The 26,332-nt window shown below is 34.5% G+C and overlaps 1 protein-coding gene across 1 annotated transcript in view; it reads left to right on the plus strand.

Annotated features, from left to right (window-relative positions):
• Positions 1-26,332, plus strand: part of ROBO1 (roundabout guidance receptor 1) — an 839,320-nt gene that overhangs the window by 716,042 nt on the left and 96,946 nt on the right. Inside the window, exon 7 of the mRNA XM_056135441.1 lies at positions 595-722. Coding sequence (XP_055991416.1) covers positions 595-722 — 128 coding nt within the window. The remainder of the gene's footprint in view (positions 1-594; positions 723-26,332) is intronic.

A 26,332-nucleotide genomic window follows, 5' to 3' on the forward strand; every position in this document is an offset into this window, starting at 1 on the left:
TTGCCAGATTAAATTAGAGTAGTAAAACAAGTTAATAATATATTTTAGACTAAAGTGAAGATTAAAGTCAAAGCTGAATAAAAATCAGGTTCCAGGTGAGGGAAGATGAGGGATGCCAAGTGGACTCTGAAATGAGGTTGTCTGAGTTCAAATATCAACTCTGTCACTAAATTGGTTGACCTTATCTTCTTACGCCTCAGTTTTCTGAGTGGAATACTGTACATAATGGTAGAAAAAAATTTAAAAAAATAGTTGTAAGAACACTTTTAAATCTTTCATGTCATAAGAGACTAATGATCACTCTTAGTTTTCATATGATATAGTAGCCTGTGGAAATAACTAGCAACTTGGCCAAAACTTTGTGTTGTTTATTATGCAGATTCACATCAATATATAACTGCCACATCAATTGATAGGCCCCATCATTATAAAGATAGACTTCCCTGTCTGTGTGCTGACTTAATGGAATGCTATCATTTACCTTTTCATTGAAATCTTCTGAATGTTGCACAGATTTTGATGCATCATGTTGGTAATGATGGGAATCTCTCCTGTCCAAAGTCATTTAACTGTGCTTTCATGTTATGTCACTAGATATGAAATTAGAGATGATCATACCTTGAAAATTCGGAAGGTGATGGCTGGTGACATGGGGTCATATACTTGCGTTGCAGAAAATATGGTTGGAAAAGCTGAAGCATCAGCTACTCTCACTGTCCAAGGTAAGGTTTAGCGACTAGTTCGGTTGTGGCCATTTTAGCATATAAAGTTAAAGGCAATATATAAAGGCGACATATAAAGGCGATATAAAGTTAAAGGCAAAGTATTCATTGGAATAAGTGTATTAAAAGGGTACTTTAAAAAGTGCTATAAACATTTTGTTTCACACATTTAAAAGCTATTATTCTGCTTATGGGGATCTAGAATCATTACTTATTAGAGAAAGAATTAACATAATAAAAAAATGGAGATTTCTTTCTTGGTCAAATACTAGAGAAGAAGGTGTTTTAATCTTTTGGTCTTGAAACACGGACCTTTTAATTTTGCAATTATAGTAATTTCCATGAAAACTTTGTGTATGAATGGAAGCAAACCTACTATTCCTTCAGATCACATTACTAAGATTCTGTACATTTCAGAACAGTAAATGAGAATATTCTTTCCCCTCTAAAAATGTAAAGTCTAATTAGAGAGTAGATGCTTTGTCATCTATTTCTATAACTTCTGTGCACATAATATCTGATATAGCACACAATCAATTTTTTAGAATTAATGGTTTTTGTACTTTGCTAATTTTGATGCAGATCATTTAACATTCTATTAACCAAAATGGTTCCATATTCTATGAATGTAAGTCATTGAATGTCAGTCATGTCTTTAACTCATATGCAGAACTAGTTCCGTCACCTCTTTGCATCCAAAAGCCAGATGCTTTATATTCTTATAATCCCTTTCTTTTCCCCCAGTCATACTAATTATTTCTTCCTGTCTCATCAAAAATATTTTTTTTTCCTTTTTAGGGACAAATTGTTTATTGTGGAATTTGAGAGACAATGGCCTTTTATTCACGAACAAATATAGACAAGTATATATCATAAACAAGGGCGTTGGCTTTAAGCTTCTTAGCTTTTCTCTGGGTCTCATATTAGCAACACTTGGTACTGTCATCTTGTCTGAACACTGTCTCCTTGAGGGTTATTATGAAGAAAAAGGTGGCCTTTGAGAGAGTGCGTCTACTGTGGGCTTTCTACAAAAGAGCCTTGTGGGCTTTTTATTGTAGGCAAAAAGGATAAAGAATATTTTATTCCTGTCTCTGAAGCCATTATGTCCCACTTTAGGGTTTTTAGATCAACCTCATAAAAACAAAAGAGGGGAAAGAAAAAAAAAAGATCAAGAACAAACATGGGATTTCTAATGCCTAGTGAGCTTCTCTTTAATCTTAGTTACCCCTGAATTCTATATTAGGCTTTACATTTAGAAAAGCACAAATTTAAGAGATGTCAGATTGGAGTTCAGAAGCCCTCTAGAGGGAGTGAATGTTGCTCAGGATGAATACAAGGCATGATAAGGTGTGTCTGTCTCCAGGTCACTGGAGATTGCCAGTCAAATTAGTCAGAGAAATATTTTTCATCTGGCAGACTGGTGCTTTGAAAATTAGCCATTTGACTATGTCTACCTTCACACTGAAATAAAAATAGAATTCCTTCCTGCTACTGTAAATTCAGTTCCAGAGCTAATTCCAGAGCTTAAGTTTCCCTTATGGAATTCTTGCTTTCTAAACCTGGGATATATATATATATATATGTATACACATATGAATATATACATATATAATATAATATAATATATACATATATAATATATATTCAGCAGGTATAAGTGATCAAATCTAAAAATTACTTAAAGAATTTATTTTATTTTAACAACATTGGCCTTTCTATACTTGTGAAAGATCTGTATATTTTTGAGAATTGATTATTTTACTCAAATATTAAAGTGTACCTAATACTATAACCTAATACTATAACTATTAAAATAAATCTCTTTAACATGCTAGAATAGTATACACAATATGTCAAAGATGGAAATGAGACTCCCAGCTCCGAAAGATAACTGAAAATAAAGAAGGGAATTTCTCAGTGGAAATGGGAGAACTCATACTTTTTTCTTCATTTGGTATTAAATATACGAAAAGCGAGTGACTGCTAAGGAAAGCAATCAGAAATAAGTCTACTTGATAGCAGAAAACAATTATAATAAGAATTCGGTATTGTAGTCATTTTTCATTTTAGTATTTTACATGTGGTTCATTTTTAAAAGTTAACCATGAACTCAATGTGAGTTATAAATAGTCATCTTCAGTTCTCAGTGATTATTTGAGAATATAGACTGGGTATGAAAACTGAGTATTCCAGAAAGAAATGATGGTGTGAGGGGACGCTTAGATATGTATTTCCATTTAATTTTTTCTCCCAGGAGAGATGTAACTAATTAAAAAAAGCCCTGATTTGAGACTTGCTTCTTTTTTCTTTCAATTCACGAATTTTGGTCTTGTTTTTGGGTCACACCTGGCGCTGTGCAGGGGTTACTCCTGGCTCACACACTTAGGAATTACTCCTGGCGATGCTCAGAGGACCATAAGCGATGCTGGGAATTGAATCCGGGTCGGCAGCTTGCAAGGCAAACGCCCTACCCGCTGCGCTATAGTTCCAGCCTCACAAATTTTGGTCTTTTAGATACTCTCTTTGTATATACTTATTTTCGCATTACTTTCTCGACTCTTAATAACTCCTTGGCTATTCTTCTTTATTATTTTTACAGTAGTCCACATGCTACTGGGCCCTGAGTCTATACTTGATTTAATAATAACTTGATCAAATTTGAAATATAACTATGGACCCCAAACTTAAGCGTGAATAGCAGATATATCACAAGGATATCCGAAGGGGTATATTCCAATAGATTCTGGTGTTTTTGATCCTAAGTGGCAGTGCCAGTTTTCGTTGGCTCAAAATTGAGAAAATTATCATCTATGATCAGTGCTTGGTGGAAAGGAAACAAAGTAAAGCTGAAGGATAAAAAGTTTTCTAAACATTTTCCAAGTTGCTTGTGAAAAATATAAATTTTTGAACATACCCTTGAAAAATAATATTTAGAAGATCCGATTTTGGTGGAACCTCAATTTTTTAAGAAAATTATTTAAGGAAATAAATTCAGGAATCCTTAGAATGAAGAATTTTTGAGTTAATAAAAAAAATAACAGCATTTTATTGCATCCAGACCATGCAGTAGGTTATTGTCGGCGGGCCACCTCAGGGGAAAAAGGGTGCTGTCCCTCTGCCTGCTACGCCTTGGCGGCTCGGTGGCCGCCATCCACCAGAGGCCATTGGACAGTCAGGTTTGGGCCCACAGTGATGAGACACATGGGGCCTCACGGGATGGGGGCAGAGCCGGCCCTTTCCTCCCCATCCCAATGAGACCCTGAGTTGCCGCTCATGAATGGCCTCTCTGGCTCCTGATCAAGCTGCTTAATGGCATGATCCCAGAGACTCAGGAGCAAATCTTGGAACCCAGCAGGTTTTGGCAAGAAATCCCTCCAGATTTAATTGTTAAAATTTTGGAATTTCAAAATCGCAGCCAGTACTGCAGCCATGCGACATCATATGTCATTCATAACCAGCAATAGAAAATGTTGCCTTTTCAACAGATCTAAGTGTTGGGGTAAAATCCCAAAAAATAATGGTGGGTCTAGTGTCAAAATATTGAATGTAATCAAAGTAGAGAGAGTAATTTGGAAATCATCTGCCCCACAGGTAGGGGGAGGGTGTGGGATGGGGTTATACTGGGGTTTTTAGTGGTGGAGAGTGGGCACTGGTGAAGGTATGGGTGTTTCATTGTATGACCGAGACTTAAACCTGAAAGCTTTGTAACTGCTCTCACAATGATTCAATAAGTAAAATTATAAAAAATGGGGGAAAAAAAGTAAGGTGAAGTTCATGTACAATTCAATCAGCCTAATCCGTGGCTCAATAAATAGCAGTAGCACTATAGCACTCTCCTCCCGTTGTTCATTGATTTGCTCGAGCGGGCCCAGTAACATCTCCACTTTAAGACTTGTTGTTATTGTGTTTGGCATATTTAATATGTCACAGGTAGCTTGCCAAGCTTTGCCTTGGGGGCGAGATAGTCTCAGTAGCTTGCCGGGCTCTCCGAGAGGGGCGGAGGAATCGAACCTGGCTCTGTGGAGCTCGCTGTGTGCAAGGCAAACGCCCTACTGCTGTGCTATCACTCCAGCCCAAATAACAGTACTCCTACGTAAACACACACACACACACCAGCATTTTATTTATTTATTTATTTATTTGAGGTTTGGAATTGCTAGGGCTAGAAAAGGCATGTTAAAAATAATTATATAAATAAGAGCATAGCCATTGGAGCCAGACAAAATTTAGCTGAGTCATTTTTCGATCATTAGTCAATAATATGACATAAAGAAGGTTTTTTGAACTTCCGGAACCTAAGTTGTCTCATGTATATAGTAAAAATGACTTCATAACACTTATAAGGATTAATCTATCCTGTATCTCTGACCTTTAAAGCTCTAAATTCCCTGTCCTTCCTCTCTTCTTTCCTCCTTCTCTCCTTCCTCCCCTCGTTCCCCTAGCTCCCTCCCTCCCTCCTTCCTTTCATCCTTCTGTTTCCTTCCTTCCTTCCTTCCTTCCTTCCTTCCTTCCTTCCTTCCTTCCTTCCTGCCTGCCTGCCTGCCTGCCTGCCTGCCATCCGTCCTTCCTTCCTCCTTCCTTCATTCTTTCTTTCTTACCTCCCTCCCTTCCTTCCTTTTTCCTTTACTCCTTCTCTCCTACCCTCTTCTCTCCCTCCCTCCCTTCCTCCCTCCCTCCCTTCCTTAAGCATTATAGTTTTAACAGAAGCATTTATTGGCTTTACTAATAAATACTTTGTACCTTGTTAATGATCTCAAAGCTAGTGCTTGTTTTATATTGAAGTTTTATGAAATAATTGCATAAATTTGTGAAAATTATGACCAATTAGAAAAAAGAAAGGATTAATAAAATGAGTTTCAATGCAAGGGGGTATTATGTTATTGCAAGGCAAAGACATTGTTATGGAAAATTTCTCAGCAAGTGTTACTTTCCTCAACTCTGGTTCTTTTGCTTCTAAGAATTACTATTTTCCAACTATTTGGAGTCTCAGCATCTGTGGGTAAAATAGGATAGTTTTTTGTAATTCATTAAGACTGATATGATTACCTCAAAAAAATTTTATTCTCCTTCATGACCATTTGGAAACTTCAATTAACCTCTCCAAGCTTTGAGCAAAATATGAGCTTCCAAACACTGTTTGTAGAAAGCCACTGGACTTCTAAATCTATATCTCACATAATGTAGGTTAGATTATTTCTTGAACAGCTGAACGACATATCTATTCATGCTTACCCATAATACATAAGATAATTGTTTTACTTGGTAAAGAGGAAAATTTGACAGTATTAGAGAGCTTAAAATTAAAAATATATGTAACCTGGGCTTTAACAATATCTGGACAATAAAGAAATCATTCAGATTCCTTTATATTTCATGGCTTTTCTGGTCTAGCATTGAAACCAATTGTGAGAGTGGGGCTCAAAGGCTTTGCAGTGACTTGAGTTACCAGAAAATTATTAAGGTTCATTTACATAACCAATAAAAACTAATGAAATCATGATAGTCAAAATGATTGCATCTGAAAAGTGTCTTAGCTTAACTGCCAGCTAACCAGAAAATTAGGTTACTTGGTATTCTGCTCTCTTCTGTAATAATGAAATTTTTGCTATAGGTTTTGTTTATTTTGGTTCTGCACCTGGTGAGAGGTTGAACCCAAGCCTCTTGCACACCAACCGCACGCTTAGCCCATTGAACATTCTCTTAAGCTCCTATTCCCTGTAACTTCAAAATATAAATATTAGGTTTATATTTAATGTTTTTCATTTCTCCCATACATGTGACATCTGCACATCTCAACAATTCTCTTTATGAATGTAAAACACAAAATTAACCATCTTGTTAAAAACATTGTCATCTGAGTTTTGAATTATTACACTGTATTTGCACTCTGATGTCTCATTTTGACAAGTGTTAAAAATATTAGTCGCTTTTGGTAGGAACAAATTATCTTCTAAACTAATGTTTCGAATTGTCCGTAGCTCCTTCTTTTAAGTAAAAAGAGTATAGTGTGGTATTTATATCCACTTGCATGTTGCAGCATAACTATAATATATAAAAATAATTGAGAACAAAATAGATTCAGAAGGTGCCCTGGCAGGTCTTAAAAGCAAAGCATCATGAAAAATGTTAAAATTTGTCCTCTGTTAGGTTTTCTGATAATGACCCCAGATATTTTTATATTATTTTGTTGTTTTAATAAAGTTGTATACTACATTAGATTCTTACCAGATGGGCCTTCTGTTCTTCTGGAAACCAGGTGGTAGTCAACTAAGTTTAGCACTTATATTTACTTTTTAATCAACTCATGATTAATCTAAGAAGCAAGTATTTCATTTGTTTTTTTGATTGAAGAGAACCTTAAAAAAGAAAATTAAGAAAAAAAACTGGGGACATTTCCTCCCAACACTTAAAAGAAAAACAAAGAAAGAAAAAGAATTAATTCTGTTATTAATAACAACCCTTTTGCAATAAATAATTACTCCTTATTACAACATTCATATTGATAGCTTTCTACGTAGAGCAGTTTCTAGGAGGCCTACTCCAAATGTAAGTTAGAATAAGAGACCTTACAGAGATTAGTTTACACCCTGAATTTACTTGTTTCCAAGTTTCCCCAACACCTCTAAGATTTCTAGTGATCCTGTACTCCAGGGATAGTCATTGCTTAAGCAAGGCAAACTAGAAGGTGCTATTAATCTTTCCACTCCCTTTGCAACTCTCCAGATAAAGCCCCTCTTATTACTGTCACAATTTCATTTCCAAAGTAAATTTGTGACTGCTCTCACCAGAGTGATCAGGTTCCCATGACTCTGTCAGTCACAGGAAACTGCACTGAAAATGGATTTTTCCATGCACCAGCCATTTCCCAATCAGTCACTTTCTATCTTCACTGACTCAAGCTATTAAGATCCTCTAATCCATTTTTTGTTTGTCTCTCTTACAATGGGAAGGAAAAGACATTTCGTCTTCTCCTTTCCCTTTAGGGTAGGGCCAATCAGACACAGAGAGCTGGGCATTTAGATCCGAGTTCACACCCCACTGAACTCGCAGGCCTCTCACTGGGACTAGTTACTCTTTGAAGCTCAAGAAGCAGTTTCTTTTTTGCCCTTTCAGCAACAGCTCTGTTCAAAGCACAGACAGATGCCAAACATCTCTAAACCTGGTGAAGCTGTGTCACCAGATGAATTGGATTGCTGTAAAATCTCAGCCTTTTTTTTCTGTACAGCACATTTGTCCCTTCCCCCTGATATGAAGCAACTCCATTCTCTCGATTTTATTACGTGCTATATTTTGAATGCCTATAAAATATGGAATCATAAATGATAGTGCTAGCTCTTTAAATTTATGTTGACATATAACCAGGATGTTCAGGTGAGTCATGAAAAGGGTGTGCGTTTTCTTCTGTTCTCGCTTATTGTTTCATCTGATGTTTCCCATTAGTATTTATATATCCCATGCAAGGAAGGAGCTGAGTGTTTCCTCATTAGGATTAATTAACCACTGACAGCTTCTGGGAGGTGCAGCCTTAAAGCCTGAGATTGACATGAGACCAGGGAGACACAGTGACAGAAAGAAAGAATTGTGATGCCTTTTGCCTGACTTCCTTACTACATTAATGGGATGCTTCCTAGAGCACCTCTCCTTTCTGCTAGCGAGCCTCCTGCTTCAAACAATGAGCTTAGCTGAAATATCTCAGGCATGGCAGTTTGGGACTGACCCCCTTTTATGTCCCGATGAACTAGGTTGAACAGTTGTTATAACCGTGTGAAGCAAGAAGCAACTGTGAGAGGTTTGTCTTGGCTTTTAAGTGTCTACTAGCCCAGAGAGTAGTATCAGTTCACAGGAACTAATACTAATGCAGTGAAAAAAATACAGATTAGATATGCGACAAACCCTACAGATGGACACTGGCAGAGAGCTTGGGGGGGAAGTTGGAGCATGCAGAATCATGCATTACTCTCCCATTTTCCTCATGCCAGTCATCACAAAATCCTACTTATTCCACCTTTTAAGTATTTTTCAGTTCTCACCTTCCCTCCAGACTTCTCTCTCAGGTAATACTTTTTCATACTTTTTCTTCATACTTTTTCTGAAGTAAAACTGTTAACTTCTAACGGTTTACTCTGTCTCTTTCTTGCTACACAATGTATGTTCTTTTCACACCAGGTTTATGTACCTGAAACACATATCTGACTATCTAAGCCCAGTTCTTCAAACACTGCCAGTTTCCCCATATTTTCAGTGTAATATTCAGATTGGGTTTTGCTTTGCTGCCTGACCGTCTAATCTCATTGCTACCCATATCGGTGTAGACCCACTACCTTATGTGTAGGTGATTTCATTCATATTATTTATAGGTAATTTTATTCATGCCACCCTGTAGCTTACCTATGTGGCATTTGCACTGTGTTTTATTTTTGGGGTCTCCCAAGCTGTGCTCATAGAGTCCAAGGACTATTCTCAGTGATGCATTGGTCAGGATGGAGAAGGTGGTTCGCTCAGGCCCTTTGATCCCAAAGACCACCCAGGTCAGTATTCCAGGACTTCCAGAACTATCCTGGTGAATTAATCAGTCCAGACACCTGTGCTATCTCTTTCCCTCACCTACAGGATATTCTTTATGTTGTTTCATTGATGAAAGATGCCCTATCTGCCATGTTCCCCTTCTACTTGCAAATTATTTCTGTCCTTGTACTCACCTTTGGTATAAGTCCTCTATGAAGGTTGACTGACTATGCAGAACAGTGCTGGCTGGGGAGCTCCTATTTCTGTGCCCATTTGTTACTGTGGTCATCCTTATGACTCGTCAGTGTCTGCCCTGATTGATTTTGAATTCCTAGAAAACATTCTTCCTTGACTTTGTTTTCTTGGCTCTCTTGGTCTTGTTACTTAGAGGGACATCCTTGGTACCACTGCAACCTTTAATGTGTCAATGCGTGCTCTGTTAGTGATACATACCCTCTGTGAGATTCTGGGAAATGTTCTGAATTTCTTTAATTTTTATAAGTGTTTCCATTTTTTAAAGATAAAAAGGAATGAAAAATGCAATAAAGCATCAGTGAGCTGATCGGAAATAATATTAATAAATTAGATTTTCATGAAAGTAGTTGTTATGACTTTTCTTATTACTTTCTTTCAAAACAACTAAAAATCTATCAGTCACTCAGTTATATTTATCCTGTCCATAGAGATATAAAATTTGTGGTAGCTAATTGATGCATAGTTCAGTAAATTTTTAATCCTTCTGCAAAGATAGCACTGCACTGCACTGTCCTCCTGTTGTTCATCGATTTGCTCAAGCGGGCCCAGTAGCATCTCCATTGTGAGACTTATTGTTACTGTGTTTTGGCATATTAAATATGTCATGGGTAGCTTGCCAGGCTTTGCCATGAGGGCGAGATACTCTTGGTACCTTGCCAGGCTCTCCGAGAGGGGTGGAGAAATCGAACCCGACTCAGCCACTCAGCCGGGCTGGCCGTGTGCAAGGCAAATGCCCTACTGCTGTGCTATTGCTCTAGCCCACTGCAAAGATAGCTTTTGACAATTCCTTGTAATTAATAGTTGTCTTTTTTATTAGCCCTAGTTGCCTTTGTTTATTGGTTCTTAAGTTTTTTAAGATACTGTTTTAAGGAGACTTTTAAAATTTGTCATTGGTGACCATTCTGTTGAGTAGAATTATTAGTTCCTACTTTTCTTAACCACTTGATTTAAATATTGAACGTGTAAGTTACTAAATTCCTGGCTTTGTTGTCTCAGCAATAAACCAAGGTGAATATGCACCCAATCATAGAGTTGTTATTGAGATTAGATGAACTAATAAGCATAAAATATTATGTTGTGTGAAGCATTTAAATGTTCACCAAAAATAAAAGTTATGAAAAGGATATTAATAGGAGGAACTCAGGGCAGTGATGGATCATAATATCTGTCAGAAGCAGAACTTAATATAGCTTTAGTGCTCTTAGCTATCATCACTGGCTATATAAAAAAGTTAAAGTCATTTTTCAAACTACTTTACAAAGCTAACACAATGGCACTTTCCAATAAACATCTACAAATATACTATAATGTCAGGTAAAGCTCTCATTTGTATTGTAGTTGAGTTATGCAACAGTGGGTAAAGAAATTGTGATATTAAAAAAATTAGTTAAATTACTTTGAGTTTGTGTGCATGTGATACTCATTTGAAACAATAATTTTGTCTTTTTATTAATAGATCCATTATAAATAGTTTTACATAAATGCATCATTATTATCCCTCTTGGTTTGTACGGTGCCACTAATTTTCCTTATAGAATGAATAATAGTAAATCCTGTAAGCCTCCTTTACAAGGGCAATCTATATATTAAGGCAACTGAATTAATTGTAGCACCCTAGCACTGTCTTCCCATTGTTCATCGATTTGCTCGAGCGGGCACCAGTAATGTCTCTATTGTGAGACTTGTTGTTACTGTGTTTGGCATATCGAATACATAATGGGTAGCTTGCCAGGCTCTCCGAGAGGGGCAGAGGAATCGAACCCGGGTCAGCCGTATGCAAGGCAAACGCCCTACCTGCTGTGCCATTGCTCCGGCCCAACTGAATTAACATGAGATAAAATAATTGTGGATAATTTTAAATTAACATGAAAAAAAATAAATTTGGACAGGGCATTCCCAAGTTACCACATTGATATAATTTAAAACTTTAGTAGAATAGAAAATGGATCAGAAGGCATAATTCATTAGAAGAACTGTTCATTGGTACTGTTGACCAATTTCTAAAAAGTAGATAAACAAACCATGATGTAATAGTTATTCACAATATAATATGCTTTGTGTGTGCATGTGTGTGTATGTGTGTATGTTTAATAGGCAATGACATAATGTTTTTTAATGTAAAATTAAATCATACGTAAAGCAGTATAATTTACAGTAGATTTCACTGCCAATAGTAGAGGTGAAACTTTAATAAACGTGTCTTAAAAACAAACTCTGGGAGAAAAAACCTATTCTCCAAATTTGTGACTTCCACAAATAGGGTCCACTCTGCTTAGCTTTCTATCAGCATATGAAATCTCTGTGCAAGAGTCAGTTGACCTTTTGAAACTCCTATGCTATCTAAGTATAAAAGAAGTAATGGGAGAAGAAAAATGGGCCCTTGAGTTCTGGATTTTCTCTCTTTGATGTAGATTCATTTAAATCATTTGTTGGAACAGTTTTCTTCTAGCCCTGATTTCAGAAAAGCTGGCAGTATAATAGTACATTGTTTCTGGCCATTAATGTCGTTATTTGAGCCAAAGCCAAAGCTAATAGTGTCAAGGGGCCTTTTTTGCAGGTTCACATTAGGTTTACTACAATCTGAGATCCTAGTTAAGAACTGTTGAGTTCATCAACATTTTGATGAAACACACATTGAAGACTCCAAAGCTAGACTTGATAACTTGAAGTGCCATGACATGTGTGTGACAGATTCTGATAAGATTTAACCTACTAGTCCTTTTGGGGTGATTCTTTAGGACTTTTGGCAATAATCTGCAGAGGCTCAGTAAATTCAGCAGCACTGCTGATAAATGGTGACTCATAGGTTGGAGAAAATATATACACATATTAATAGGTATGTAATACTATGTACAGAAAAAATGTCTGTGTGTGTGTCTATGTGAGTATTTATATGTATATGTTTACTGCCTACTGGTATCTTATATTACTTATTTTTAGATGAACTGGTCAGCTAAAATATCTCCCTTTGAAGGGTTTATTTGTGATTTGTGCGTGTGTGTGTGTGTCGCACAGAGAGAGAGAGAGAGAAGAGAGAGAGAGGAGAGGAGAGAGGAGAGAGGGAGAGAGATTCATTGCTGGTTTTGTCTTAAAAATGACTTAACAAGTTCAACTGAAGATTTGAGGGACTGATAAAAAATATTTGTGATAGTTACAAAAAGCAGTGTGTGATTGGGGACTTTTAAGGAATCCGTATTGCCAGCTGAACTCTTTGTCAGCAGGTTAAAAGTAAATGCCATCAGCTAAGAGCGCTAATAAAGTCCCACTCCAGAATTTAACAAGATAATGATTTGTGAGAATGGGCCACTTTCCTAATTATTCTAATTCTTAGGTATAAATAGATGCTGTGTGCCACTCCTACTATTTTTATTGGTATTTTATTTGATTGAGAATAAACAGTATTTTGGTCTAAGAATATTTTCTACTTCCCTCACCCCCTGGAAGAAAAATCGCTTAGAATGTCTTATGGTTTTAGAGATCTCAGAAATAGCCATTTTAACCTTACTGGTCTTAAAGATATGACATTATTTTATATTTCTTACATTTATTAACTCGTGAAGGTTTAGGATTATTTTCAGTTATTTCAAATGAATTGATATAAATCTTAAGAATTAATCCACTGGAAAAGAATTCACCACATGATCTCCCTGCAGAGAATTTAAAACATTCTCTTAATGTGTATGCCAAGCAAGTATTTGAAGAAATAAGTAGAGCAGTCAGTTACAAGAAATAATTGATACATAATATGAATCTGTGACAAAAAATTGATATAGCACCCTGATAGAAAACCACATCATAGGTCTCCTATTGTATTCTGAGTTGTGCTGTGATTTATTCATCTGCATAACAGTGGGTAAGGTTTTCCTGTCACCAAGTTATATAGATGTATAATTTAGTCATTATTTTTAGTAACCGACATTCTTAAATAGTGGCATCAGTGTGGAAAAATTTTAATGGAGTTTCGTGAATCTGTACAACCTGAGTTACATGGTCCCTAAGGATGAAACTTGTAAAAATATATTGTTTGTTTCTTTTGCTTTAGTCATTGATGGGTAGTTTGAACACTATATCACTAACAATAACATATCACTGTAACACTTGTAGTATTTGGTGACATTGCCTTCATTTAATATATAATAATACTAAATGAATTCACAATTACATTTTATTTATCCAATACAGAACATAGGGCTGGAGCGATAGCACAACGGGTAGGGCGTCTGCCTTGCACGCAGCCAACATGGCCGACCTGAGTTCGATTCCTCCGCCCCTCTCAGAGAGCCCGGCAAGCTACCGAGAGTATTCGATATGCCAGACACAGTAACAACAAAGTCTCCAATGGAGACGTTACTGGGCCTGCTCGAGCAAATCGACAATCAATGGGAGGGCCTCGAGCAAATACAGAACATAAAATGAGTGAGATCATTCATTGATTAAAATATAACATTCAAAACTATAAAGATTCGAGCAATATATATATATATGAACAATAAAAAAAAGAATGATCAGACTATTTGACATTAAGGATAGCTTTTTCTTAAGATTAGCTCTGGATAAAAAACATTTGCAGAGGATTGAAAGTTAGATTTTTATACATCCTTATGTACTGATTTTTATTATTTCTTGGTTATTTTAATATTTCATTGAACTACACAACATTAATATGCCAAACAGAAATCTTTCTTATAGGTTCATAAGTAATATGAATTTATTCTAAACATTAGGGTCATCATTAAAATATTTATGTTGTATCCAGAAACCTATGTCCTTTGAGGTTTATTTTAGTAACTAAAAATGTGATTTTTTTATTTTAGTAATTTTTAATTATATAAGTAGAAAGTTACTACTTTGTAATAAAACTGAAGTTAAAAAACAACTGGCTAACATAGCACTTTAATATGTTTTTAAACTGCATTTCTCAGGACTTAAAAAATTAAGTTCCAAGGTAAACACACCTATAGAGAAATCTGAAATTGTGTACCAAACAAGTATTAGATAAAACATAGTGGAATAATTGCTTTCTAACAGACTTACTTATCAGGGTATAAAAATCTATAATAGACTTCATCTTTAAGGTGTTTATTGTGTCAGTTTTGTGCTACTATGAGTGAAGTTAGAGTATTGTATAACTAAGCCTGGTAAAGCACTTTGAAAAATATTTTTTTTTTCAAATAATTAACTTTGTTGACAGTACAATACATATTTTAAACAATGGTCTTTTTAGGTCATTGTATAGAGATGACATGTGCTCTTGAAACTCACCTTAGACTTTTTATCGCCACAAATGTATATAATTACCAATAATAGTTGATAATTTAAAAGGATTTAGGGGAATGTTTTTGTTGTCCTTTGTTAGTGTCTTGAGGCGGGGTCATAGACAGCTGTGCTTAGTGCTTACTCCGGGCTCGATGCTCAGGGATCACCCCTGACAGGGCTTAGGAGACCATATGTGGTGGCAGGGGTCAAACCTTCCTTGGCTACCTATGAAGCAGACACTATCCTCATCTCTTTGGCCCTATAGTAAAAAGTTTTTACCTGACTTAGGTTATCTAAAATTATTTTTTCTTGGTTTTGAGGCCACACCCAGTAGTGCTCAGGGCTGACTCCTGATTCTCTGCTCTGGATCACTCCTTGCAGATTTGTGGTACCACATGAGGTGCCAGAAGTTGAACCTCAGATCAAGCAAGGCAAGCACTTAACCTGCTGTACATTCTCTCTGCCCTTCTCTAATAAATATTAAGTAACTTAATTTCTCTGTATTATTGACATTTTAAATAGGAGACATAAAGACTTGCAAATAACCTTCTTTGGCTCTCTTTTACAGATGAAGCACTGAAGTCAGAGGTATCTTTTTACTAGATAGCCAACTATAAACATATACCACTGTGAGCGTATACATCTGATACTTGCATACATTTGATATTTTGGCATTATCCTAAAAGATTGAATCACATTGCTTTTCAGAGATAGAACTGGCTGTTTTGACATCATTTTGTTGCGGTTTTAATGAGAAAACAACATACACAGTGAATCATCTCCTCTCAGTCAGATTTTTTTTTTATAAATTTGAGATCTGCCCTTTTAAGAACAGAATAATTATACATCCCTGTTATTTTTATATGTTGATACTTAAATTAGAGGGAGGATTGGGACCTTACCTGACTGTGTTCAGACCATCTAACAAAGGATTATTTGTTTATTTATTTAGACCATCTAAAGAATTATTTAGGAATTGGAGAGATTGTAAAGGAATAAGGCACTTACCTTGCACTCAGTCAACCCAGTTCAATACCTGATACTGCCTATGGTTCCCTGATCACTACCAGGAGTGATCCTTGAGTGCACAGCCAGGAATAACACCTGAGCACTGTCAGGTATAACCAAAGAAACAAACAAAATTTCCAGAATTAAAGTTGTTTAGGTGATAATCAAAAGATTTCACTTAAATTTTATTAAGGCCTAACACACTGCTTAAGGAAGAAAAAAAATCAAGCAATGTAACTTTTTAGAGCTAGTCTTGAATTCTAATCTTTCATTTCTTACCTGCTCTGTTATCCTAAGATAATTTTCATTTTTCTCTTTGTTGAAAAATCAGCATATTGAGCTTTTTGTTTGTAGGATTGCAGTAAAGATTTCTAGTATGTATCAGATATTTCTAGTATCTGATACATAGATACCATTGATAACTCCATTATTCTGAGATGTAAGAACTCGTAAGATATATACAGGACCTGATTGGTGATGAAAAGCTCTTGATCCAAAATTGCTTAACTGTTAGTTGGGAAATATTATAAAATAATGCACCAAACTTTCATGGAAACAATTCACTTCAAGATAGACATTCCAAGTTTTCCAGTTAATAAGCAGAGCCCTTGCATACATTCTATGTTCATGAAAATACGCTAGACCAATGTATGCACAGATAAATAAGACACAGATCTCTTTTTCATGCTAGCTTAGTAAAATAAGAGAGGTATCTTCAAATAGCTCAATATCATAGACATTAAAAAGTGAATTATTGAAGATATAGAAATGGTAGAAAGTGTTTTTTACTAGTAGTGGAAATACAAATGCCACTTGTTCATATTTTAACAGATATTTACAATATGAGTATGTCCTTATTATATAAGTTCTAGTGAGAGGACATTAAATTATGAAAACTTGACCTTATGGAATTTGAAGATTAATTTGGGTTGCAACATTTATAGAATAGCTAAACATATCTCCCAGTTTACAGTAAGTGTTCCAAGAGAAAAGTTAGTATTCATATAATAATAACAGATTTAAGGGTGGTCCTTTTGTTTTTCCTTTTGAGCTGAAAGCTAAACTGAGTAGTAATTAAATAGGTAAAGTAAAGGATTCCAATATACAGAATCAATAGAACCAGCAGTAAAGGTCAAAAGGTTTATGGAGTTAAGCTAGGGAGATGAAGGAAAAGAGATAAAAACGTATGAAAGACTATAGAACAAGAGCATCCTAGGGTTGTGTTCTTTATTTTGAGAGTGGTGGGTACAAGGATATGAACTAAAATATGCTGATCATATTAATCTAGTAGGATTTTATTTCAATAACTCTGGTAGTGTTTAGATTGGATTATAAAAAAAGCAAGACAGGATTTATGATGAATACTACTTGATAACTTGGGCCAAAGTGATCACACTGAAGATGGAAGGAGGTGAATTGGATGGAGAAGTAATTCGTGAAATCAGAGCCATGGAATTTGGCCATAAATTGTGTCACTCCAGGAAGAACTGGGAAAAAAAAACCCAGGTTTCTGGTTTTCTTAGTGGATTTAGTTATTTCCATCGAAGTATTTATATAATATCAGGTAGAATACATTGTTGTAAGTTGCTGGAAAGTTGTTCTGATTCTAGTAGTCAAATAAATAAATTACACGATTTAATAACTGCCTTTTGGGAAAGCAGAAGCATTGTTGGAAAAGAAAAGAATTAACTGTTTCAGTGGTTCTACATGGAATAGTATCATGCTAAGTGAAATGAGTCAGAAAGAGAGGGATAGACATAGAAAGACTGCACTCATCTGGGGAATATAAACTAACAGAAGGAGAGGCAAACACCCAAGAATAGTCGAGATAAGTAATAGGAGGTCTGCTCCACGGCTTGGAAGCCAGCAGCACATGCTGGGGGAAAAGGCAGCTCAGATAGAGATGGGAACACCAAGTAAAGGGTGTTTGGAAGACTTGCCCGGGATCCGAGATGCATGCTGAAAGTAGACTATGGACTGAACACGATGGCCACTCAATACGTCTATTGCAAACCACAACACCCTCAAGGAAAGAGAGAGCAAAAGGGAATGCCCTGCCGCAGAGGTGGGCCATGGTGGGGAGGATGGGGGGGGGGCTACTGTTTTCATTGGTGATGGAGAATGGGCACTGGTGGAGGGATGGGTACTTGATCATTGTATAACTGAAACCCAAGCATGAAAGTTTGTATGTCTACAACTGCACCTCATGGTGTTTCAGTAATAATAATAAAAAAAAATAGTATCACTACAAAAAAAAAAGAATTAACTGTTTCTAAATAGCTATCTTAATGATGAGAATAAAGGCATTGTGGAAGATGCTTCATGTACATTGGGTGAGAAATAGTTACTGCAGTTGTTAACTTTAAATTGAATATGTAATTGTAGATTGATTTATCAGTCCTGGCACTATTAATATTTAACCCCAGGGATGCTTTGTTTTTGGGAATTGGATTAGGCTTTGTTGGATGTTTATCAGCATCCATGAACTATGCCGACTAAATGTAATATACCTCTTTGGTTGTGACACCCAGAATTGTCACCTAAACCATTGATCTACAGAGTAATGTGAAATCTTTGAGTGGAGGGGAAAAGTTCATAGAATTTTATGTATCCATTAAAGGTATTCTAAAAATGCCCCTGTTAATCACTCTATTTATGTCTGAAAAGTTGAAAGACATAATGACAGGCTTTTATGTTAAACTCAAATCTTTTCTCCCAAAAGAAATCATAGCAAGCATTAAAATATCCTGAGTTTTTAATTGTTATATATATTATCAGTCATGAGTATCTGTGCATGTAATTTTCTGGCATAGCAGTGACTTGGATTTGTCAGTTCAAATATAGGTTACTTACTACTTGAAAATTTGAGTTTCCCGCTGTTTTATTAAAAATGTATTTCTCTCCCTGACTCTTCCCAGAAAATCTTCAGTCACACCACTTCAGTTCTTTTATACTCTGCATTGCTTTATTTATAATTTTATAAATTATAATTTTTGTCTATTAGATTTGTTCTTTGAGCCTTGCTCATCTAAAAGGTGTGATATATGAAAATAAGGAGAAAATGAAAAGAATCGTATTGACTTAAGGATTCAATATCAGAATTCTATAAGGATTTTAGCCATAGCACATTCATAAAAACAACTATTCCCTGGTAATTATTAATATGTCTGGTACTACAATAGATAGATACATATGTTTGGTTGACTAAAAAGTATTTGATATTTATTACATTGTGCTAGGCGCAAGAACTATGGCAATCTACTATAATGACATTTTAAAATAAGCATTGGACCATGCTAATTGAGAAGGAGCTCGCTATTTTTATGCAACTTTAAGGTTAAACTCAAATATACTTGCCATCACACTTTAAATGTTGAGATCTCAATGTGAATATACTAAAATCATCATCATCTGCACTGATTATGCAAATATTTTAATTTTTTGTGTTTCTAAAACATGTTATGGCAGAGTCTATATTTGTATATAACATAACCTGAAAGGAAAATACTAAGGACTCAGGTATATATCAGTCATTCTGCTCTGCTTCTCAATTTCCATACTCTTAAAAATCATATCATAGAAAGCACTTTAAAAGTCAACTACTCAATTTCTTTTACCAGACAGAGTTATAGCTAAACTGTTGTGGCCAAATGGAATTTCAATCCCATTTTTAAAGACCTCTAGAGACATCACAGTTGGCAACCAATTCATGGTTCAGTGACCTTTACAGTTAACTGTTTCTTTTCTATACATTCCCTAAGACATTCATGGTTATTTAGACCCATTATCATCTTCTCTCTAAAGAAAGTGCTTACAAAGAGTGGCTGTTTCCTATATTTATTAGATCTAACATGAAGACTTCTTAAATTTCTGTTCAGATAACTTATTTTCACAACTGAAAAAAAAATTGTCCAGCTTCTTATCTAGTTTGCTTCAAATGATTCTCTATAAAACTCCTCTCTTGAATGTGATGGAAAGTGAGGAAATAGAAGTCTTTCTGGTGATTAGCCTTCTTTCCCATCTTTTCTTTTCTCTTTTTTTTCTTTCTTTCTTATTTCTTCTATTCTCCTTCCTTCTTTCTTCCAATTTTAATTTTCATCTTAGCTTCTTCTTTATACACCTAACGATTGTTCTTTGAACAGTGTACTTCCTTAGACTCTATGAGATCTCAAAGTAATCAATTCAGTGATCTTTGATATCACCTTCAAAAAACACAGTGTCTGATCTTGTTCTTATACTTGTGAGTGTGTGTAAGTTGGGCTAAAATATTCTAAGTATTTTATTTTTTAGGGAATTGGTCAATTTTATAATATTTTTGTGTTTATAAATACTTTTAAAACATGGCATCGTTTTTCTCATTTATGCTCAAGAGAATTACATAATTTATGTGTTTTAAATACATGTATATTTGACTTCACATAATTCCCTTTCCCAAAAAATAATACAATTCTTTTTTTTGAAAACAGCATGATTTTTACAAAATGACCTTATAGGAAGTTTTCTAACCCTTCATCTTTTATGAAATTCCTTCAATGTGAAAAGAAAATTCTAGCTACCTCTGTAACTTTATTATAGTCTACTTAATGTTGCTAGTTAAAAACATAAAATGACAAATTTTATTCTCTTAAAATATGTATTAATTTTAAAATACATGTTTTACCTTCCTATTTAATATTTTTAAAAAATTTTATTGAAGTATTTTTATTTTGTTTTATGTTAATATTTTGGTATATTGATTTCAATTGAGAAAATGATCAAAATTTGTTCTGCTAAGGAATTCACGTTTTTTAAAAAAAATTCCTCCAGAGGCTTTCAGATCAACTTTTTACCACCAGAGTTTTTCCCCTATATCTTTTAATACTTATGGTTAAATAATCTTAAAAGATTTTTAATATCATGAGGATTTTTTTAAATTTATTCTTCTTTAAAATATTGTCATTGATTTAAATATTATGAAATTTTCATGTTTGCAAAATACCTCCATACACATGTTGTTGTATGTTAGTTGAAGTGACATGGGTAGTAACAGTTGTAGGTTAAACTGTAGCAGTTTACATGTAATACGTTTTGTGTCCTATTGCAATAGTTCTCCCCAAACTGATTATCTATACAAAAATGTGTACAGAAGAGTGGATTTAGTTAAGTGGCCTGTAAGTTGGTCTTTGGTAAATCATCTGTGACATTGAGAAGGTTATTGAGCAATTGAGGATCCCTATTTTCTCATGCAAAAAGTCTGGGATAGACTGATAAGTTTTAAGGTCACTTCCAGCAGTAACATTTTATAGTTTTATTGCTTCATTAGAGATAGAGACAGGCAGGCTTTTCCTCTTTCATAGTGAGAAAAAGGAACTTTGGGATAAAGGAAGGTAGCAGCAGCTTTAGAAGTAGAAAGCTAAGAGGAACAGACAAAGTTAAGAAGAGTAATGAAAAGTAGGAGGGAAGCCACCCAAATCACAAAGTTTAAGAATAATTAAAGAACATGATCTATATTACTTTCCCCCTTCTTTTCTAATTCTTTCTGAATGATCATACAGGACAGTAATAGACACTATCCAGGTGGTAGAAGATCCCTGTTCAGTGTATAGAATTTCCGTGAGCCGAGAAATAGAGGACAGTGGGTATATATGAGACATTTTTTTAAATTCCGTCATTTATTCTTTCCGTCATTTAAGTGAGAGTTTGGGGCTGCAATGATAATACAGCCCATAGAGTGCTTGCCTTACATGCAGCCAAACCAATTTGATCTCCTCCTCCAGCATCCTATATGGTCCCCCGAACACTGCCAGGCGTGATCCCTGAGCACAGAGCTAGAAGTAACACCTGAGTAGGTGACCCCAAAACCAAAAGAAAAAGGAAAGTGAAAGATTGAGTTGACAATTGCCTTCATATGACTATATGGATTTTACTTGGAGTCTTTTAATGCATTTATATGTTTACTAAAACTAGAATAAATTAAAGAAGGACTAAGTTGTGTTATAAAGGTGTTGATTTAGATTAGTGGAATCATATTCTGATACTCATACTTATGAAAAGCTTAAATGAAGGGGAAAAAAGGAAAAGAAATTTAAACGATCACTCAAAATAAGATCCTCTCAAAACTTTGCATGTATTAGGAACGTCTGTATTAGATGTACCTTTTAAATGACTTCCAGGACATTTAATAAATTATAAATTATTATCAATTATTATTTGTTATTTGATATTCAAATACATTCACTTGAATTTATTAAAGAAATTGGATTTTAATGAATAAAATATTCAACTCAGCAACTAATTGCTGCATATCTTACAAGCCAAACAAGAGCATCTTAAAAAAAAATATTTTAGGGACTGGAGCGATAGCACAGAGGGTAAGGCGTTTGCCTTGCACTCGGCCAACCCGCGTTCGATTCCCAGCATCCCATATGATCCCCTCATCACCACCAGGAGTAATTCCTGAGTGCAGACCGAGAGTCACCCCTATGCATCATCAGGTGTGACCCAAAAGAAGCGAATATATATATATTTTTCTTAATGAAATGCATTCTAATAATTGGACTGTTTCTAACTCCTTGGATGTTTCTGAAATATTTCATGAACTTTCAAATTCTTGAAATGATACAAGGAAATCTTTATGGATAATTTCTCTGGTCTCTATGTTAAATAAGGATTGTTTTTAACTACCTCAGTCTGATGAGATCAAATTTATTTTCACAGATTGCCCTGAAATTCTACAGCATTTTGACTTTTTTTTTTTAAAGCTAGACTTCAGGACCAGAAATAGTACAGTGTGTAAGGCATGTGCCTTGCAAGCAGCCAGCCCAGGTTCAATCCCTGGCGTCCCATATAATCCTCCAAGCACCACTGAGTGTGGCCCCAAAACTAACTAAATGAATGCAAGGCTTCACCGCTGTACTTTGTTGGCTTTCATTCTTGTAGTTTCTAAATGTCTTTTTTTAAATTTTACTTTTTTATTGAATCACTGAGAACTATACTCTTACAAAGCTGTTCATGATTAGATTTCAGTCATGTAGTCTTCCAGCATCCATCCCTCCACCAAAGTACATTTCCCAGCACCAGTGTCCCCAGGTTCCCTCCCATCAGCCCCCTTCCCCCCAACCCCCAACCTGCCTTTATGGCAGGAGCTTTTCTTCTCTCTCTGTTTCTGTCTCTATAGCTTCTTAATATGTCTCCTATTTAAAGGAAACCATGTTTAAAGTTTCAAGAAGTGTAACTGAGTTTAAAGATATAGAGTAGAGCTTTTATGGTGTTTGCTTTCCACACTGTGACCCCAGGTTCAATTACTAGCATAACAAGCTCTGAAAACCCACCGGGAGTCATCTCTGAGCCCAGAGCCAGGTGGAAACCCTAAGCACAGACAGGAGTGGCCCCAAAGCCCCCTCCCTGCCAAAAAAAAATAAAAAAACAATCAGGCAATGTTGATGTTTTGATAAGTATTACGCCAGAGTAAATTCATTTTCAACAATTATTATTCTAATGAATAAAAATGTCTGATTATTAGTTCTTTAAAGTAAAAAAATAAATATTTCACTCACTTTAATGTGACTTAAACTATGTTTGTGAATTACCTTTACATTTTGCAAATGTGTCACCAATGACAAGAGACTTTGCAGGTCTTAAAATTGTAACAATTCATAAAAGCAGAGGTATGCATAGTTCATTCCTTGAAACTATGAGGATGTATATAAAATCTAATTAATTTTTGATTTGCTAGATATATGTAAATTATTTATTTGAAAAAGTACGTTGTGGATATTGTGGATGAGAAAGATAAAACAGATTAAGTTGTTTGCTTTGCATGTGTCTGACCTTGGTTAATACTCAGCACCACAAATATTATATGCATGTATATATGTACATATTTATGTGCATTGTATATGTACACATATATGTGTATATAGCATGTATACACACATATGTGTGCATAGGTATATATGTGCTTGCATATGTGTACATTTGTATATATGTGCATTAGTATATATACATATATGCACATATACACATCATATATACATATATAAAATTCAAACTATTATTTTAAGAAAGTTCTGCACTTGTTAATATTTATCTCAGTTTCTAAGTTGGCAAAATATTTCTTAAGATTCTAGTTGTGCATTCCTGTGCTGTCTATATTAATACAGGCAAATGTTTCAGCCTTGAAGTGATAAATGCTATTAGTACTTTCACAAGGGTTATAGATGGAGGTTTTTTGTTGTTGTTTCTTTTTCTAGTTGTACTATTTGTTTCTTCTCAAAAATTATGCAATAATTTAAGAGTTACACATTCTAATAATGTTGCTTCTTTGCTTCAAACTGTGAATGAGGGTACTTGCCAGGAATGAAAACTCTCAGCCCACACTTTTATTTTACCTGATTTTAGGATGACTTGCTTGCTTACTCAAGTATACGAAGCAGAGATGTAATAGAATATCAAGGGAAAATATCTTTTAAAATTTATTTGGATGGAGTTTTTGTAAGAAACATTTTAATCCTTGGTTCAGATGTTTGGGCTTATTCTGTTTCACTAGTAGTTAAGATTTATAGTGTCTTTAAATTCATTACGTGTATAGTTAACTAACCTTGTCATCTAGTAGTAACAAAATGTAGTCTTTGAAAACTATCGTATAACATTATAGATACCATTCATTTTAGTTTTGCCATTTAATCATAGTATAAATATTCATTTATTTTATTAAATTAATCATGATCACATTGAATATACTAACAAATTTTCACTCATCCATGAATAGTATGAACCATGTATCCAAGTATTGATGTGTTTTTATTTTAAAAGAAAGATCATTGTTAAGTCGAATCTTGCTACATTTTCTTTTTGTTTTCTGGTTTTTATTTTTATTTATTCCATGTTTCTTTTTTTTTGTTCTGTTTTAGTTGGGTCTGGTAAGTTGACATTTTATTGGCCATCTTCTAATCACCGTGTCACTGTGAATGGAACTTCTCTTCCCCTTTCCATCCATACCCTTCCATGTCCTTCAACCAATCAGCTCCATGTTTCACTTGTCATTGGCTTCAAAGACAGACTGCACAGAATAAAGTCTGCAGGAAGTATGGGTAACTGTGACAAAGAGTACAGGTAATGGGGTTGCTAACTTGATGTCTTATTAAATGATATGTAATCTGCATCCCTTTATGTTTTCTTTCCTTAGAGCAGTGAAAAAAATTTAATTAAAGCACTATCTCAACTTAAGTATCTTTACAATTTGTATCCTTAAGGTAAAAGTAAACCAACTACATCCTGTGCTCACAGAGTATTTGGGCTTTTACTGGGGGAATTTCAAAGAAATTTTAGGAAGTTGTGTTGTTCATCTTAATTTTTGTAGCTATTCAGCAATAGAAATTGAAAGTTCATTGGTGTACAAGTTTGTGTTTAGGAATGTTTTGATTCATTTTTCTTTTCTGTGTGTCAGATTTGTTTTATTTCATTTTATATGAGACATAGGATGCTTCCAAATTTTCTTACAGTTTGCATTGATAAATGTTTATCTTTCTATACATAGCCATTAGATTCTAAGTATATTTATGACTAGTATGTTGGAGAAATTGTGTTTACTCTTTAAGAATTCTAAAACACTATTTGCAGGTGAATTTTGCATGAATTTCTTAAGTGGTAGGCTAAGGAATATTTTTGACCATAAGATAATCTTATTTCAGTTAATATGCTCCATGAATATAAAAGTGTCATTTCACACTGATACATGTAGAATAAATTATTCATTAATGAGCATGTGATAACAGATGTAAAATTAACACCTTCCCATATACTACCCAATATGCACAATAAATAAACAGTAATATATGTGGATTAAATATTAATAATTAATGCAAAGATCAGAATAAAATGGAATTAAATGTTTATAGAATTTATATATTATTTAGTCTTTATTATATTTAACTAGTATGAAACAAGACATGCCTAATAGTAATAGTAAAACTGTTAATAGAGTGGGAAAATCTTATCTACAATATATGGATATAGATAACATTTTAGCCTCCTAGTACTTGCTAGAAATAAAAAAAAAATGGATGAGGAACAAAATGTCCAGAACAGATAAGCTGTGATAAATATGAGGATCAAAAGTTCAAAAACAAAGTCATGATAAATTTTTACCTTCATTAATATAAAAATTTAATTAAGAGCATAGTCTGCCTGAGAATTAGCAATCACTGTTGTGAAGTTTGGAAAGAAATTATCTAAATAGTAATACAAAATAGAAATAGTAGTAAAATTTGAAATAATTTAAATATTAAAATAAATATAAAATAATCTGAAGTAATGTATATAGGTTACTAAGTAGTAATGAAAATAACATATAGACCTATACCTTAAAACAGTGTGGTTTGATTTTTTATAGATTATCTGTAGTGCTTTCTCTGTTTTTTTTTTGTCCAATGCTTTAAATTGCCAACAATAACCAAATGTGATATGTATAACACGGATATGTATTTACAGTTGCACCATTTTTTTAATGTCATAGCCCTCAAACAATATTTTGTTTAATGAGAATTTTAAAGGGGTACATATGACAAATGAAACCTCAGTCTAAATAGGTGACAATAGGTTGTTAA

Source organism: Sorex fumeus, unplaced genomic scaffold (assembly GCF_029834395.1).
Source record: "Sorex fumeus unplaced genomic scaffold, SorFum_2.1 ptg000115l, whole genome shotgun sequence".
Lineage (NCBI taxonomy): Eukaryota > Metazoa > Chordata > Mammalia > Eulipotyphla > Soricidae > Sorex > Sorex fumeus.